Here is a 19,430-nt window from a genome sequence, read left to right on the forward strand (position 1 = left end):
AACCAGCTGGGCAACAGCAAAAATAAGTGCTCAACAGGAGCAACAACCCAGGAAAAGACAAAAAAACCAGGGGATACAAAAAACTATCCCAACAGCCAGGAGTCCCCAACAAGGGACCCTATGGAACAGCCGCACTAAGAACCTTGCGGCCAAAGGAAGCATCCGCCGATGCCTGAACATCTACTTTGTAGAATTTTGTGAAAGTGTGTACGGTCGACCAAGTCGCCGCCTTACACACCTGGGCTACAGAAGCCCCATGACGGCAGGCCCAAGACGTACTCAGTGATCTAGTAGAGTGCGCCTTCACAGGCACAGGGGGAACCTTCCCCTGCAAGGCATAGGCCTGTTCAATGGTCTGCCTGATCAGTTTGGCGATGGTAGAGGCCGAAGCCGCCATGCCCTTCCGAGGACCCTCTGGAAGAATAAACGAGGAGTCAGTCTTACGAAAAGACTCAGTCGATTTAAGGTAAACCCTTATCGCCCGAACAACATCCAGAGAGTGCAATCTCACCTCCTTCGGATGTTTAGGCTTCGTGCACAACGAAGGCAAAACAATATCCTCGTTAAGATGGAATTCCGAAACTCGTTTCGGTAAAAAAGAAGGATTAGGTCGCAAGACCACCTTATCCAAATGAACAACCAGGTACGGAGACTTGCAGGACAAAGCCGCCAGTTCCGACACTCTGCGAGCCGAAGTGATCGCCACCAAAAAGGCGACCTTTTTGGACAACATAGACAACGAGATCACCCTGATCTGTTCAAAAGGAGCACGTTGTAACACAGAGAGAACGAGATTCAAGTCCCAAGGGGGCAAAGGATCCCTCCTAGGAGGAACCAGATGCCGCACACCCTGAATAAAAGTGCCAACCAAGGAGTTGGAAGCCACGGGACGTTGAAACAGAACGGCCAGCGCCGACACCTGACCCTTTATCGTAGCCAGCGCCAAACGCTGATCGACACCCGTCTGAAGGAAAGACAGCACACGGGAAACCGAGTACGTGCGGGGCGAAAACCCCCTGGACTCACACCAGGCAAAATAGGCCTTCCAAGTACGGTAATAAACCTTCCCCGAGGAAGACTTCCTCGCGTTGATCAAAGTATGAACGACCTCTGGAGAGAGACCCTTCTCCTTCAGGACCTCGGTCTCAACAGCCAGGCCGTCAAAGCCAGCGACTGTAAAGCAGGATGGTAAATCGGTCCTTGAGACAGTAGATCGTCTCGAAGAGGCAGACGCCAAGGGACGTCGACCGCCAGATTCACGAGGTCTGCGTACCAGGACCGGCGAGGCCAGTCCGGTGCCACAAGAATCACCGTGCTGCGTTCCGAGTGCAACCTGCGAAGGAACCTGGACAGCAACTGAATCGGTGGAAACGCGTACATCAGCCTGTACTGATGCCACGGGGCCACTAACGCGTCCGACGCGTCTGCCCGAGGGTCGCGCGTCCTTGCCACGAACCTCTTTACCTTGTAGTTGAGGCGAGACGCGAACAGGTCCACATCTGGAAGACCCCACTTCGCGCACAACATCTGGAAGACAGCCGGGTGGAGAGACCATTCCCCCTGATCCAGGGTCTGGCGACTCAGATAGTCCGCCTGCCAGTTCTCCACTCCCGGAATGTGAACCGCCGTTATCGCCGGGACATGAGTCTCGGCCCAAGACAGAATGTCGGCCACTTCTCGAGCCGCTCGGGCACTCCTGGTGCCCCCTTGGTGGTTGATGTAGGCCACCGCCGTGGCATTGTCCGTCTGCACCCGAACCGGGCAGCCCTGCAGCCGGTCCGTCCAGCGATGAAGACAGAGCCTTATCGCACGCAATTCCAGAATGTTGATCGGGAGGGAAGACTCCCCCTCCGACCAGGTCCCCTGGGCGGACAGAACGCCCAGAACACCACCCCAGCCCGACAGGCTGGCATCCGTGGTGATTATCGTCCACGAGATCGGACGAAACGACTTGCCCCCGGACACCAACGGGGACTGGAGCCACCACAGAAGGTTTTCCCTGGTGCGATGACTCAACGAGATCTGAAGATCCAGAGATTGAGGTCGCCCGTCCCACCTGGACAGGATCTCCGCTTGGAGACCCCGCGTGTGAAACTGCGCGAAAGGAATCGCCTCGAAGGCCGAGACCATCAATCCCAGACATCTCATACCCGTCCGCAGAGACGAGTGTGGAACGTCCCTGAGGGACCTGACTTCCTCCTGAAGAGTCCTGAGTTTGTCTTCCGGCAGGAAGACCTTCGCCTGCACCGAGTCCAGTATCATTCCCAGATAGGGGAGACGAACCGACGGACTCAGTGTCGACTTTGGAACATTTATCGTCCAACCAAACTCCTGCAGAGTTTGCATCGTGACAGACAGGTCCTTCTCCAGACCCTGTCTGGTCGCAGACCGAACCAGGATGTCGTCCAGATACCCCAGGACAGAAATGCCCTGGGCTCTCAACAATGCCAGAACCGGTGCAAGCACCTTGGTGAAGACCCGCGGAGCCGAGGCGAGCCCAAAGGGCAACGCCACAAACTGGTAGTGATCCTCCGCAATGGCAAATCGAAGGTACCTCTGATGACCCTCGAATATGGGGATGTGAAGGTACGCATCCTTCAAATCGATGGAGGCCATGAATTCCCCCGGAACCAGGGCAGCCACCACCGAGCGCAGGGATTCCATGCGGAACTTGCGAACCCGCACAGAGCGGTTCAGAGCTTTCAAGTCCAGAATCGGACGAACCTTGCCCTCCTTCCTGGGCACGGTGAACAGATTGGAATAAAACCCCCGAAATCTGTCCCGATGAGGCACCGGAACCACCACTCCCTGAGCCCTCAGGTCCCGCACCGCCAGGTGCAGATCCCGCAGGCGCTCTGGAGACAGTTGAAGATTTGAGGGAAAGAATCTGCTCTCCGGCCGAGAGAGAAACTCGATCTTGTAACCAGATCGAACGATTTCCAGAACCCATCTGTCCCTCACACGGGACAACCAGGGCTGAAGAAAACCGAGCAAGCGTCCCCCCACCCCAAAACTGGGTGAGGGCGCCCCTTCAGGCCGAACTGTTATGGGCCGCAGGTCCGGATTGGCCGGACTTCTGTTTCCCAGACCAGGGCTTCTTCTGAGAGCCTTGGCCTTTGAACGGCTTGCCCTTGTAGTGCGGCCGAAAGGCACGAAAGGACCCCTGAGGGGGCCGAAAATTAGCATGCTTCTTCCCAGAAGCCCCCTTAGCCTTGGGGAAATGGGGCAAGAGAGTGCTCTTACCCCCGGTGATCCCCTTAATCAACACATCCAGGGACTCCCCAAAAAGTCGAGACCCATCATAAGGCAGATTGGCTAAGGTTTTACGTGAAGATTGGTCCACCGACCAACATTTCAACCAAACCAGGCGGCGAGACAACACCGCCACGCTGTGCACACGTGCAGCCAACGGAATCAGGTCCAGGTCCGCATCACACAGATACATGACACCCTGGTGGATCTGATCCACCATATCCAGGGTCGCCGCCGAGGCCGAATCGGCCACCAGGACGCGCCTAAGCATCTGCGTCCAACTTGCGATCGCCTGGGCCGCCATGAGAGAAGCAAACAGAGCCTTAAGCATAGAACCCGTAACAGAATAAGTATGACGGGCAAGAGACTCCAGTCTCCTATCCGTGGCATCACGGAAAACAGGGGATCCCTCTGCAGGGATCGCAGTGGCTTTGTTCAAAACCGCAATAGCATGATCCACTGGCGGAGGCACACACCACCGTTCATCAGTGGCAGGCGAGAAAGGATAACGCAGCTTAAATTTACTTGGTACCGCAAAAGGCTTGCGCAAATCGCGCCATTGGTCCTTAACAGCGCGCTGAAAATCAGCATTGCAGGGAAAAACCTGCGGCGTCCTGCGTTTTCTCTGCGTCCCATAAGCCGCCAAGGCAGCCGGGGGACACACCTCGTCCTGCAAACGTAGCGTCTGCTTAATGGAAGCAATCAACTCATCCATGATTGCAAGCTCTTCAGGCGAGCCAGGGGGAGAATTATCAACCCCCTCAACTTCAGCCTCTACCTCAGACCCCACTAGATCAAGAGAGGAGCGGGACCCCGATAGGGGGGTCCCTGCCAGAACAGCCCCATCACCTTCACCCTCAGAATCAGAGGACAGAGCAACTCTGGGCCGTTTAGTCGATTGAGCAGCCACCAGCATTTGCACCTGTGCAGCAAGGCCAGCCACAATAGTGGCTAAATCCCCCCCTGGGGGGGAAACAGCGGTCCCCTGGCTTTCCACCAATACTGTGGGAAACTTGCCCTCCTGAGAATCCATTGCCCCTGTATGCCAGACAACCAAGGGTTAACTGCCCCCTTACAGCAAGCGCGGCAAGCGCAGCCCACCGCACCACACTCAGGCACAATGAGACCCCCACAGGGAATATACAGACTGAATACAGGCAATGGAACACAGGAATAGAAGGATAAAACCTGAGGAGACTCTGCCGCTGCTGCTGCCTCGATCGGTGCTTCCAGGAGAGAGGAAGTGATGCTGCCAGGGCGCTCTATGTAAGCCTATGGAGGCTACAAGAAAATGGCCGCCGTGCATGTAAACCATGCGGCCGGAGCGGGCGCCGGTAAAATGGCGTCGTTTGGCGCCGAAATCGCCGCTCCACAGTGCATAAAATCACACACAATTTTATCCCATTATATGGATACATGTTAGATCGCCGCAGCGATCGCTGTATATGCCCCAACATGCCATTAAAAACATGCCCCACAGCACACAGCTCCTCACACTGCCCAGCCTGACATACTCAGTGTCATACAGCTCCCCCCCCCCCTTGCAGCCCACAGCATGCAGCCGAGAGATAGGGAGACAAGCAGTGTGATTCAAAGGCAGGTTACACAGTCCCAGACTGAGACCCCCCCAGACAGACAGGTCCCCACATAAATACACTTACCTCACATGGCGTGGGGAACCCGCACAGGCGAACAAGCCGCTGCACATGAGGCAGGGAGAGTCGCAATACAAGACGCACACAATGGCGGTTCAGAAACCGCACAGCGTCCGGTGAGGTAGCCACCTCACCAATCATCCCTGCACCGAACAGGGATGGGTCGTTCACTGTGCCAGGAGCGTTACCTGGCTGAACGCTCGATGGCAGACTGGGAAGCCACTGACCCACGACCTGCGACCAGGGGGATTAGCCCGAGACCCAGTCCGCATGATCCTCTTCGTCCGAAGAACTAACTAATGCTGACAAAAATAACAGCTAAGTAAAGGTAGAGAGAAAACTCAAACAAAATATTAAAAAGAAGAAAGAGTCTGGGACAAAAAGTCCCAGCACAGAGAGAGCCAGCCACTCCTGACAAGCTAGACATTAAAACTGAGATATGGTTGCAGGAAGTAGGAGGGTATTGACTGAGGGGACCACCCCTTGAGGGTGGGATATGTTAAAGCTTTATTGTTAACATATTCTGTTGCCTAGCTACTCCTTCGGAGCAAAGTCTAATACCCATATGTGACGAATATGAAGAGGCGGCGACTGTCGGAGGACGTAAGAGAAACTGGTTATTGCTATGAAAGGTGAACTGCAGCCGATCAGTCCCAACAACTGAGAATAGGCTTTACTCTTGAAACTTGTAGAATTCCAATGGTCTACCTTTTTTTCTCAATCAACATACTACTTTTTAATCCCTTCTCAATTGACATACTACTTTCCATCCCTTTGACATACTACTTTCCATCCCTGATTTTATTAAAGAGTAACTCCACTCTTGAGAAGGAAAAAAATGGATCTATGTATATTACAAGGTTTTTAATAAACTTTGTTGCAGATTCCTACCTTTGGTTATTCTTAAGAAAATTGAATATTTGTACTTACCGTAAAATCAATTTATCTTAATTAAATCGACGGACACAGCGCTCCATAATTCATAACTACTGCTTTTTGTTTTTTTGCCTCCTCCAGGAGTAGGACTAGACAGAACAAAAAAAAAAAAACACCTGGCTACACCCATGGGCCATCCTCAGCTGGTAAATAACCCCCCTCTCTGCTCTAGGTATTCAGTTTAGTAGCAAGCAGTATTAGAAGTCCATAGAGGGGTGGCTGCTGTGTCCGTCGATGAAATCGGAGAAATGGATTTTAGGGTAATTCCAAAAATCCCCATTTTCTTTCAGTCATCGACTGACACAGCGTTTAATATATCATAACTACCAGTACGTACAAACACAGTGGCAAAAGGAAAATGAGGGGTGGGGAAAATAACCCAAGGCTAAACGTAAGAGTCCTAACCAGGACACAGGAGGCCCATCTGAAAGAAACATTTAAAGAAAAACACCCCTCAAGAGGGAACAGCCCCACTTAACAGTAGGTTGCAAAAGCTTGCGGCCAAAAGAAGCATCCGCAGAGAACAAAATTTCTACTTTGTAGAATTTGGTGAAAGTATCACCAACGACCAAGTGGTCATCTTGCAAACCTGAGATATTGACACTTAATGACAGAAGGCCCAGAAACTACTAAGTGCCCGAGTAGAATGCATGCTGGTAGGTTAATTGGATCCTCTATAAAAAAAATTGGCCCTACTTTGTATGTATGCGAGTTAGGGACCTTAGATTGTAAGCTCCTTGAGAAAAGGGACTGATGTGAATGTACAATGTATATGTAAAGCGCTGCATAAATTGACAGCGCTATACAAGTACCTGAAATAAATAATGCGCAGGGACAGGGAAAGAAGGAACCCGACCTTTAATAGAATAGGCCTGAGTGACCATCTGCCTGATCCCTCTAGAGATGGTAGCCGAAAAAGCGGCCAGCCCTTTCTTTGGTCCTTGTGTGACCACAAAAAGCTAGAGTCTGACCTCCGAAAGGACTCTGTGCCTGCCAGATACACCAGAATCGCTCGAACCACATCTAAGGTATGCAGAGTAAATTCCTTCGGATGAGGCAGCTTGGGACACAAGGAAGGCAACACAATGTCCTCATTCAAATGGAAGTCCGAGATAACTTTACGTAGGAACGATAGACAGGGATAAAGAACCACCTTATCTCTATGGGCCACCAAATAGGGACTACAAAAAGATAATGCCACCAACTCCGACACCCTATGGGCCGATGTAATAGCCACTAAGAATGCCACCTTCTGGGACAACGTAGGCAAGGGAATCTCCCGAATATTCTCAAATGGAGGTTTCTGGAGAACCGAGAGCACCAAGTTTAAATCCCATGGCAGCAAAAGAGCCCATACAGGTGGAGTCACATGTCGAACCCTCTGAATAAAAAGGTATGAACTAAAGAGTGTGAGGCTAGGGAGTCGCCGAAGGAAGATTGCCAGGGCAGACACCTGGCCCTTGAAAGTACTCAAGTCCAACTTCTGCTCAACGCCCCGCTGACAAAATGTCAAGATCTGAGCCACAGAAAAGGAGCGAGGATGAGTGCCAATTGACTCACACCAAGAAACGTACGCTTTCTACGAACGATGGTATATTCTGGAAGAAGACTTCCTTGCCTTCACCATACTTTCAAGGGGCGAGTGATGCTCCAGACAGAATGCCTTGCCACCGAAGAAGGGGTGCTGTCGGTCAAGAGAACGCCGTGACTCAGACCAGCGCTCGGTTACATGCAACCCTGAGAAGTTTAACTTGCGGGCCAGCCTCTGTCCGTGAGGCTATGTCGCGGCCGACCTAGCACGTAGCTGTGGTCTGCACGCGCTCACTGGCTTGGCTGAGGGGACCACTGGATCTAGATTATCGAGCCCATCGCCCAGCCCGGCACTTGATTGTAGATCTCCCAAGAAAAAAAAAGAAAAAAAATAAAGAAGATGCAAGGCAGGAAAAACAAATTGCTAGGACCAAAAGATTCCAGCAAATAAAACTGAATACCTAGAGCAAAGGGGGGGGGGGGTTATATACCAGTTGAGGGTGACCCATGGGCGTAGCCAGGTGTTTTTAGTTCTGCCTAGTTCTACTCCTGGAGGAGGCAATATAAACCAGTAGTTATTTATGAAGCGCTGTGTCCTTCAATGTTTTTCTGTGTCCATGTACAAAGTGAATGTGACTGACACTATAATTATCAATCAGTTGCTACCCTTACAAGGTTCCAATGAGGAAAGTGGCAGGATCTGTATTCCTTTGGGGTGCTTTCACATTGACGAGGCAAAGTTTTCTTGAGGGTTTGCCATAGACTTCTACTACATTGGGCTGTGTTGGTGGGTTTCCTGAAAGAGGATCAAAAGTTCTGAATGCTTTCAGAAAATACTCTGCTCTGCATTGCAAAGAAAAAATAAATAAATGCATCGCATCAGTGTGAAAGTGCCACAAGATGTGATTTCCCTCTGGCAGTATCCCACAAAAAAAAAATTAAATTTTTGTTGCGGGGGGGGGGGGGGGGGTGACATTTACATTTACCTTAGCACAGACTTCAGGGAAAATCAGTAAGCCAATCACACAAGCAGGAAATGATGTTTCTGGGGGCATTCCAAATGGCTCGGTATTTTCTGTTATTTGTGTTTTTGCTCAAGCTGAAAATCCTGCATGGAAACTTTGTATGGACTTTTAATATTTAAACTGCAATTTGGACCTGCATTTACCACAGGAGCTTAATCATCCAATTTCACTATATACAGCGTGAGTGTATCTGAAGATATACTGCACTAATAAGGTACAGTTATACAAAAACTACAGGAAGAGAGACAAGATAAGAAAAAGTTTATTAAAGTAATAGAGACCTGAATACAATACAGACTTACTTTCTGGGGATCCTTGTGAATCAGTCTCAGATTCTTTAGATTCTTGTTTTGCCAGATCTCTATCTTTCAGTCCTGCATTTACCGGTTATAAAGATTATTAAAACAATAAGGGAATTTCAATATTATACACATATGTTAACTGAATAAAAATGATGTTTGCTCATGTCATCAAAACTTGTCTGCTTTTAGATTGTAATGAATGAAATTACATTTGTTTGAGTGGTGTTAAAATAAACAGCATCCGTTTCAATGAATCTCTTCCATTAGTAAGAGTCAAGTGTTGAAAGATTTATATTCGGTACGCATTCAACAGGATGTAATTAACTACAGCAAGCTTGGCTTTTCCAGTTACATTATATCTGGTGGTTAGTGCAGTTTGTTTGGAACGGTCATTTTTCTTTCTTGCTTTATGTAACAAAGAAGAATGGCTTCCCTGCATGTTTTTTTCCGCAAAATTGAAAGACACTGTGCAAATATAGATCAATTGAGAAATGCAAAACCATTAGCTCATCTAGCCCTTACATAGCTTATTACTAAAAAGGTGCTGGCTACTACCATTTCAGGTTAAAATAGATTTGTGTAGGTGCAAAGGTCCCAATTCTTTGTCACCAAAAGCAAGTATAATACTTTTGGACAGGACTGTGGTCTCTTGCCATTCATTATATGCAAACTCACACACTAAAGGTCTACATATCTATGAGTAACAATTTCACTAAACAATAGAGAAGGTAAAGCAGGCATTAATAAAACACTTTGGTGATTAGTGTTGGGAATATGCAGCTTGTAAAAGGTCAAAGGCTTAAGACATCAAGTTACCAGTTATTAGACTAGGTTACACAGTGAGGTAGCCTAGAGTATTCAAGCAATTAAAGCCTTGAGGGTAGGTAGTCCAAACCCCTGTAAATATTTCCTTGCATAGTTTTAAACTCATTTGTAGAATGTGTGAGCAGAGTTCTGTCCACTTTGCTTGAGGTCAAAAGTACAATAAAGCTTCAAAACTATTGTCAAGTTGGAATGAATACACCAGCAACCTGGTCATTGTAAGAGAAATATCCATGGCACAAGGTGGTATTAAGAATGGTTGATTTGGAGTAAAGCCAATTTCAGGATATGGCAAACAGGTGGGGTGCTCATTGAAGCATAGACATCAAACCAAGAAATTACAATTGCTTTTAGATCACTTGTAGGGAAAACAAACATCCAGTGATTTTGTAGAGGACATCGTTATCCAATATACCTAAAGCCTTATATTTAAGCCATACACTCTAAATCTTTAAGACATCTTTCTACAAAAACCTTGTTGCCTGGCTATCTCTAGCCTCACTATTTTCTGCCCTTCTGATCTGGAACATATAAGCTTAGCAAATCTGAATTTCTTATCCGCACACTTGTTTCTGGTCAGTGCTTCGGGTAGCATTAAAAATCACTGGATCGGCATTGATAGGGAACCAGCATTTCCAAAGAGACAGGTCAGTGGCAACAGCCTCCATATTATCATAGTACAGGTTTCTTTTAATCCTAAGTAGTTGCCAAAACCTTTATAAAACCAATGGATCCACCCTATGGATAGCCCGTATATAATGTGAATTGTACCCTGGCATGAACTACAGTAAAGTTGTGAAAGTTCTATTTTTCTTCACTTTAAAAACTGTGATGGACAAAGTAGCCTGTACTTGCACTTCGCTGTGATACTTTATAGTTCTTAAAGTGAGGGCAGATCATATTAAAATATATAGTAAAAAAAAAAAAAAAAAAAACACAACACCACACACACTTTATTTTTTAATAAGTAATCACAATCTCTGTACTCAGCTGCATAAGGGACTTACAGAGGTGGGGTTGGAGAAACAGCGGTACAATGCGCTTCCCAGTGAATGGCTGTGCAGTGGGGAGAGCGTCAGCACAACTGACCATTGAAGGACAGCCAGGCTGTTCTAGCACAGCCGGCAAACTGACCATGCTGTGAAGGATGTGCTTCTATGCCTAGTCTTGCCAGTTTAAAATAAGAAAGCATTGGGACTGGCAGCAACACCAGCGATTTTACAGAAAGGAAGAAATACAAAGAGAACAGGATACTTCACACAAGTATATGGTACATATACAGATCAGAAATCTGAAATGTTGGGGGTAACATTTCCCCATCATTCATCTGACAAATGGCAGAACTGTAGTAGATAGTAGATATTCTGGTATTTGACAGGCAATCAAAGGTGAATTTATCTTGGCATTGAGAGACTTTCTGCAGTGCAGTAGATCCATACGGACAAAGGGCTTGGTTTAAAGACTAAAGTCAGCCAAAGATTCAGCAGGATCCAGTCAAATTTCAAACCATTTATGGGCAGGCTGGTTGTGCTGAGGTTGATCTATCGATCAACTGGTGGCACAGTGGTGTAGTGGTTAGCACTTTCACCTAGCAGCAAGAGGGTCGCTGGTTCGAATCCCAACCACGGCACTACCTGCCTGGAGTTTGCATATTCTCCCTGTGTGGGTTTCCTCTGGGTACTCCGGTTTCCTCCCACACTCCAAAGACATGCTGGTAGGTTAATTGGATCCTGTAAAAATTGGCCCTACTATGCATGTATGAATGCGAGTTAGGGACCTTAGATTGTAAGCTCCTTGAGGGCAGGGATTGATGTGAATGTGCAATGTATATGTAAAAGTGCTGCGTAAATTGACAGCGCTATATAAGATCCTTAAATAAAAAATAACTTCAGTACAGCCAGCATGTGGCTTTTTTTTGTTTGAAGTAGCTGGTATAGCTGCCAGCAGTGATCATTGTATTCTGACGGCTGGAAAACCTCCCACTATCAGAATACAATTTTCTTTCATTCAACCACATTTGATCTGCTTTACAATGGTACTTGAAAGACACTCTGCAATTCAGCACTAGTGTTATATTAAGCTGGCCATGCATGGCTCAAGTTTCAATCCATTCCTGCTGAACTGGCCACAATTTGAGCCGCGGATAGCCCTGTCGGCACCACCTAACTTAACAAGGCTTGAGCAAAGAATTAGAGCAGCCAGGTGGAAAATGGTCATCTGAACAGTGACTTCATCCTCTCAGATGGAGCCAATGTTAGGGCATTCAGGCAGCTGCAGTTGCTGCTGAACACAATAGCCAGGACGGGAGATCTGCTAAACCGAGTAGCTGGAGGAATCCATTTGATTTCTCTTTCAGCAAGTGGCTGAACAACAGAAAGCTATGCATGTATGGCTAGCTTACATCATTTTTTAGACCACATTAGGTTCACTTTAGTATTGTAGTGCAAAAAATACAGTGCTAGAAAAAACAATGTAACACACACACTATAGAAAAAGATTAAATAAAAGTTTATTTTACTGGTTGTCTTATCAGCTTGGGTGTAGAAAACATGGCTGAGCAAACTCATGTGGTTTTATGATGCAACACTGTCAATCCCAAACTACTTTACAAGGCTTACTGTACTTTATTAGTTATGTACATATAAAAACTGAATACTGCAAAATTACAAATTCAAAGCACTATTTAGGGAGCTGAAACAAACTGTCACTCTTGTAGTTAAAATGTGCCTGCTGTCTACACACAACTAAGATGACAATTTTGTAAACCAGCAGTCTCCAAACAAAAAGGGCCAATTTATTGTCCTTCAGGGGGGCAGTTTCCAGTGAGAGTAAACAATGCCCCATCTTTGGTATTAGGGGGAGGAATAGTGCCCCATCATTGGTGTTAGTGGGTGGAATAGTGCCTCAAGGACCGAATAAAGGAAAGCAAGGGGTCGCGTCCCGCCCGTGTGCTACAGTTTGGAGACCACTGTTATAAGCTAAACCAATAACATGCTCTTCACCTTTTGAAGTGCCCATTACTTCCCATGTAGTAGACGATTTCTGTGAAGCTAGGTTTACAAACTTTTCACTGCAGAAGCACCATATTGTGCCTTTAGGTAAAATGGAAGTATCTGTAGGTTTTTGCGGTATGTAATACAGCCACATATCGAACTTTATATGGTCTTCTTTAGCTAGAGGACGGGAGAACAGTTCTTTATAGCAGTGGTCCTCAACTCCGGTCCTCAGGGCCCACTAACAAACCAGATTTTAAGTATTACCTTGGGGAGATGCAGACTAGAGTACTGCAATCACTGAGCAGCAAATTATATCACCTGTGATGTATTTCAGTTATCTTGCAAACCTGGCCTGTTAGTGGGCCCTGTAGGCCAGGGTTGAGGACCCCTGCTTTATAGTATCCTTAGCACCTAATCACCTGACCTAAAAGTGATTAAGCACCTAAAATGGCTTCCTCTGATGTGTAGAGGTGACAGGCACAATTAAATCTGTCTCAGCAGAACACTAATACCTTCTAAGAAGATACTGCTAGACTTACAAGTTTGTAAAGCATTCTTTCTGAGGAGGACCAATTTACTGTTTGTCTGCCTTTTTATCAGTCTTTCTATCACGGTTATCACTGGATGTTCTTCCACTCGTTGTCCGCTTTGTGACCTCTTTGGGCTTGTCGTCCTTTTTCTTCCTGGGTTCAGTCTTTTCTTGGTCTTTTTTTCCTTTGTCAGAATCCTTTTTGGGTTTGTCTACTTCTCTGCGCTTTGGATCCTTCTCTTTTGGCTCTTTGGATAATTTGTCTTTTAACGGTGCTAGATATTTTTCCTTTACCTTTTTCAGTTGCTCTTTTATACCCTCTTTAACTTTTAGAACATATTAGGGAGGAAAAAAAAAAAAACACAGACACAGAAGCAATGATTGTATAATTTAGAACAAACTGAAATGGTACATACTTCAACCCATGTGGAGTCAATTTAACCATGCAGATGGAAAGGGCAACTGTAAGGATGAGCTTGTGTTGACAATATAGGGTCAGTCAGATACCTGCACAACGCCACTGAGGAATATTTCATCCAAAATAATCTTTGTTCAGAGTTGAGAGGAGTAATGTTTTATCCACACAAATCCACTGGTGCCATATTGGACCTGTGGGAAAATATCCCCATTTTTGAGCCTGTGACACAGCACATATAAACATATATCTTTTCAGGTTTGCTGCCATGAATCCAGTAGAGGCGAGAAGATACAGATATAGGTACAGAACAATGGTACCTGGATTTGATACCTTGATCAGCACCTGGTGTAGTATGCGAATGTGTGAAACTCACATTAGCCACAAGCAGTTGGTTTTCCATTACCTGCATGTTCCTGGCAACTGTTGTCGTTTCCTCAAAAGTCCCGAAAACTTGATAGACATCAATGCAAAGTATAAAATTGATATTTTTAGATTTAAATGTTCTGCCTTTAAAGTAAAAAAAAAAAAAAAAAAAGTAATCTACAGTGTATAATATATACAGTATCTCACAAAAGAAAATACACCCCTTACATTTTTGTAAATATTTTAATATATCTTTTCATGTGACAACACTGAAGAAATGACACTTTGCTACAATGTAAAGTAGTGAGTGTACAGCTTGTGTAACTGTGCTGTCCCCTCAAAATAACTCCACACACAGCCATTAAGGTCTAAACTGCTGGCAACAAAAGTGAATACACCCCTAAGCAAAATGTCAAAATTGGGCCCAATTAGCCATTTTCCCTCACAGGTGTGAATGGAGAACAGGTCTTAAGGTGTTAAATTTGGGGTTATCGTTCTCACTCTCTCATACTGGCCACCTCATGGCAAAGACCCTGAAACTGAGCTGCAGCATGGTGGCCAAGACCATACAGTGGTTTAACAGGACAGATTCCACTCAGAACAGGCCTCACCATGGTTGACCAAAGAGGTTCAGTGCATGTGCTCAGTGTCAGGATGTCTTTGGGCATAAGTCGTACGAGTGCTGTCAGCATTGCTGCAGAGGTTCAAGGGGTGGGGGGGTCAGCTTGTCAGTGTTCAGACCATATGCCACACACTGCAACAAATTGGTCTGCATGGCTGTCATCCCGGAAGGAAGCCTCTTCTAAAGATGATGCACAAGAAAGCCCGCAAACAGTTGATGAGTCTGATGAGACCAAGATAAACGTATTTGGTTCAGATGGTGTCAAGCGTGTGTGGAGGCAAACAGGTGAGGAGTACAAAGAAAGGTGTGTCTTGCCTACAGTCAAGCATGGTGGTGGAAGTGTCATAGTCTGAGGCTGCATAAGTACTGCTGGCACTGGGGAGCTACAGTTAATTGAGGGAACCATGAATGCCAACATGTACTGTGACATACTGAAGCAGAGCATGATCCCCTCCATTTGAATACAGGGCCACACGGCAGTATTCCAACATGATGACCCCAAACACACCTCAAAGAAGACCACTGCCTTGCTAAAGAAGCTGAGGGTAAAGGTGATGGACTGGCCAAGAAGGTCCACAGACCTAAACCCTATTGAGCATCCTCAAACGGAAGGTGGAGGAGTGCAAGGTCTCTAACTTCCACCAGCTTTGTGATGTCGTCATGGAGGAGTAGAAGAGGACTCCAGTGGCAACCTGTGAAGCTCTGGTGAACACCATGCCAAAGAGGGTTTAGGCAGTGCTGGAAAATAATGGTGGCCACACAAAATATTGACATTTCGGGTCCAATTTTGACATTTTCATTTAGGGGTGTACTCACTTTTGTTGCCAGAGGTTTAGACATTAATGGCTGTGTGTTAAGTTATTTTGAGGGGAGAGCAAATTTACACTGTTATACAAGCTGTGCACTCATTACTTTACATTGTAGCAAAGTGTTATTTCTTCAGGGTTGTCACATGAAGATTTAATAAAATATTTACAAAAAATGGAAGGGGTGTACTCACTTTCGTGAGATACGGTGTATCTTTCTATATATATTTATATCCCAAAGGTGTGTTATCATGTTGAGGTCGGGACTCCAGGACATGCCAGTCAAGTTCCTCCATACCAAACTCGCTGAAACAGGAAGGGGCTATCCCCAAACTGTTCCCACAAATTTGGGAGCATGAAACTGTCCAAAATGTCTTGTTATTCTGATGCCTTAAGAGTTCCCTTCACTGGAACTAAGGGGCCAAGCCCAACGCGTGCGTGTGTGTGCGTGTTATGGACAGCTCTCCACATGGGTTCAAAAGAAGTCATTCTGTCATACCATGCAAGAAAACATGCCAATAGCATTTTACACATTCCTACTCTGCAGTTCTTTTAAAACAGCAGAATGTGCAGAATCATAAAGCATAACAGAAATGTATTCTCAAAGCCAAAGATTTAGGCCATTTTACAGTAGCAGACTTGCCTTATGGTACGAAGACTGTTTCAAAACTACATGTCTATACACACTGTTGCAATTAATGGTTTTATAAACATCAGGATGAAATCAAATGCCTTCCATGGCCTCCCAAGTAAAAATTACTGAAACTGTATGGTGGGCTCTCGCGCACATAAGGTAAACTCTAACTCATCCTCCCTCATACATCATAAACACTGACGTTTTTACTTAAATAATTGTGCATAATTCCACTAAATACGTGTAAATACTTCTGTAACTAAATTTAGGATTAGCTATTTAAAAAGGTAAGGGAGTCCCTGCTTTTAGATCCTCTTTTAAAACAATTTACTATTAATGTACAATACCTGTACTTTGCCATGTGTGATTCAGACAATGGCAGGTGCAATCAGAAACTTCTCAGTCAAATATTTAACCACTTTACCACTGGAGCATTTTGCTGTCTTACGTCTGGGCCACTTTTTGTGATTCGGCGCTGTGCGACTTTAACTGACAATTGCGCGGTCATGCAACGCCGTATCCAAACGAAATTTACGTCCTTTTTTTCCCACAAACAGAGCTTTCTTTTGGTGGTGTTTGATCACCTGTGCGATTTTTACTTTTTGCGCTATAAACAAAAAAAGAGCGTTTATTTTGAAAAAACAACAATATTTTTAAAAATTTTTATATTAAATTCCCCCCAAAAAAGATGTAAAAACCATTTTTTTTTTTAAATTTTTGGCCAATTTGTTTTCTGCTACCCATGTTTGGTAAAATAAAATCGCAATAAGTGTATTTTGATTGGTTTGCGCAAAAGTTATTGCATTTACTAACTAAGGGAAAGATTTATGTCATTTTTGGTGTTTTTTTTTTTTTTAACGCGTAATGGCGGAGATCTGCGATTTTTTTTGCGGGACTGCGACATTGCGGCGGACAGATCGGACCCTTGACTGACATTTTTGACACTTTTGGGGGTACCAGTGACATTACTGCAGTAATCAGTGCTATAAATATGCACTGTTACTGTAAAAATGACACTGGCAGGGAAGGGGTTAATTTTATTGGAGAGGGAGGGGTTAATGTATGCCTGGTGCTTACTAACGTGTGGGGGGGGAGGTGACTGAGTGAGCCAGGGACAGATCGGACGTTCAGCTATGCTCCTCCCCTGGCCCGACTCCCGCTGTGAATGAAAACAGCGGGAGCGCGCCGCCTACAGGGGAGAAGTCTAGCGACGTAGGTCTACGTCGCTAGACGATAACGAGCCACTGTGCCGCAGTAGCAGCACAGTGGCTAGTGCTAAAGTGGTTAAAGCAGGGGTATTCAACTTGCATCCGGGGAGCCCTCTGAGGAAGTCCTAGACTTCAAACTAGGGGTTTAGGTGCCAATGCTCTGGGATGGCAGATCGGCAAGCCCAGATCGCAATCAACAGGTTGCAAATATGCCATCCCAGAGCATCAGAGTGCAACGAGCCAGCAGTAGATGAATCAGGCAGCCATGGAGAGAGCAAGAGCCACATAGGCCAATGCTTCCTCTTTAGTGCTGGCTCCTGTTCCAGGCGGAGTGAAACCAAGTGCACTTCACTTGGAATCTTTTTCATCAGCCAGGAGAGCGATGGTGGGAGAAGCTCGAAGAGGAAAAGGTCAGTGTACTAAACATCACATACACTGTACTTTTGCAATGGGCATATTAGAACTTATAAAAAAGAGTCATTAGACTGCTTTCACACTGCTTTTCTATGGGTTAACTGCACTGAGCCATAGACTTCTATCATATCCCATGGATGTGCTTTCTGAAAGCGCACCAAAACTTCTGAATGCAGGACTTTTAGTGCATTTCAGAAAATGCACCACAGCCGTAGGATGTAATAGAAGTCTATGGCTCAGCGTAGCTAACCACAGGAAAGTCACAGGGATACTTTACCTACTGTGTGTCTAAACTGTGTGCGCATCAGTGTGAAAGCAGCCTTATAGGGGACTAAGGACAGTAAGGGCTCATTTCCATTTGGTAGATCATTGTAGTCTGTAACCTGTCACCAAATCACTTAAGTGGCCCTCGCTCTTCAAAAGGTTGATTTAGAGCATTGAATTAATTTTTTTTTTTTATTGCGCGCAGCACACTTCAGCTTAAAATGCACGTGCATGAACAAGTTTAAAACTGTTAAAAAACACACAGGGTGCAAGATACCTTCTTCTTTGGTTTTAGTCTTCAGTGTGCCTCTTGATACATCTGAATTTACAGAAGGGAGACATTAAAAACAAATGTCTTCAGGTATTAACAGACAGCATATTTAAGGGTTTGCTAAAAAGCATGCATGCTGGTGTGTGTTGTGAACAGGCGGTGCAATGTGTTGTTGCGCCGCATTGCATTTTTTTTTTTTTTTTTACATTTTTTTATTGAGACTCTACTCAACTCTATGCACCGCAACACGCTGCAGTGCATGGACATAAACGGAGTTGCGTGGTGTTGCATAAAACTGCAGGCATGCTAAATTATTTTGCAACACAGCATTATAGTGTGAACAGTGCATACAGTAAACAATGGCCTTCTTTATGATCTGCATAGATAGTTGATCAACACAGATGGCATAAATGAGCTTTAATTGTTTAGTTCTGGTACAAAGATAGTCAAAGCAGAAGAGTAGCATTGCTATCCATTTACAAGTTTAAAGTTGTAAAGGATAAAGTTCACTTTTCAGAAAAAAAATAAATGTACAATTTTTTTTTTTTTTGCAGAGGAAATAAAAAAAAAAAAAGTTTTTTCTTGTTCTTTTGGTACCTGAAACGCATTGCAGCAAAAATCAGCAGATCGCTGGTGCAATGCAGGTCTCCTTCAGATCTGTCAGTGTATCTGTATACCCGTACATCCTACGTACAGACAAGCAGATTCAATCTGACAGGAAGAATCAATGAACTACCACGGCACTCCACGGTGGATGTCGGGGCTTGTAGTTCATTCACCCACAGAGCTGTGTGAATTAATGACGCGGCGGTGTGGATGAAGCTGCAGCATTGGGAAAATGTTAGATGTCCCACCCTAAAAAAACAGGTGGAACATGTTCCCAAAGGTGAACTTAGAGTGCGATTCAAGTACAGCTAAAAGGCAAAACATTTTTTTTTTTTTTTTTCCCGGATAGAGTGGAGATGGATTAGAACAATTGTTAGTTGGCGAGACCATCATAGATGAACCCTGGACAGGTCTCTTCCATAGAACAAGTAAGCCCTTTAAACTATATAGAAATGTCATTGTTCCAAATTTGCTAAATGCAGCAAAAGGGACAATTCCAAAAAAAATTGGTTCAATACGGAAGTCCCCACGATAAGGGAGTGAAGTGGGTCGAATATATTCGTGACATGGAATATTTGTGCAGTATGGATGAAGAAAAAATAGAATGTTTCTTCAATAAATGGGAAATATTGACTAACTTTAAAAAGACTAGAGATTACATTGAAATATGGAAAGAACAGGGGAATGATTAAATCAGATTATGTTAAATCTAGTCAGGTAAATAGAGGCTGGACAGCAATAAGGGAAGGATATTCATGTAGGGATAAATGGGTCGGG

The 19,430-nt window shown here is 45.2% G+C and overlaps 1 protein-coding gene across 1 annotated transcript in view; it reads right to left on the minus strand.

The window, feature by feature from the left end:
- The window catches only part of ASPH (aspartate beta-hydroxylase), a 396,229-nt gene that overhangs the window by 264,635 nt on the left and 112,164 nt on the right, over window positions 1-19,430 (minus strand). Inside the window, exons 5-8 of the mRNA XM_082258996.1 lie at window positions 18,054-18,095; window positions 13,097-13,373; window positions 12,525-12,592; window positions 8,701-8,772 (exon numbers count right to left, since the gene is read on the minus strand). Of these exons, the coding sequence (XP_082115122.1) occupies window positions 8,701-8,772; window positions 12,525-12,592; window positions 13,097-13,373; window positions 18,054-18,095 (459 nt within the window). The remainder of the gene's footprint in view (window positions 1-8,700; window positions 8,773-12,524; window positions 12,593-13,096; window positions 13,374-18,053; window positions 18,096-19,430) is intronic.

Source organism: Pelophylax lessonae (genome assembly GCF_965119305.1).
Source record: "Pelophylax lessonae genome assembly, chromosome: 5".
NCBI lineage: Eukaryota > Metazoa > Chordata > Amphibia > Anura > Ranidae > Pelophylax > Pelophylax lessonae.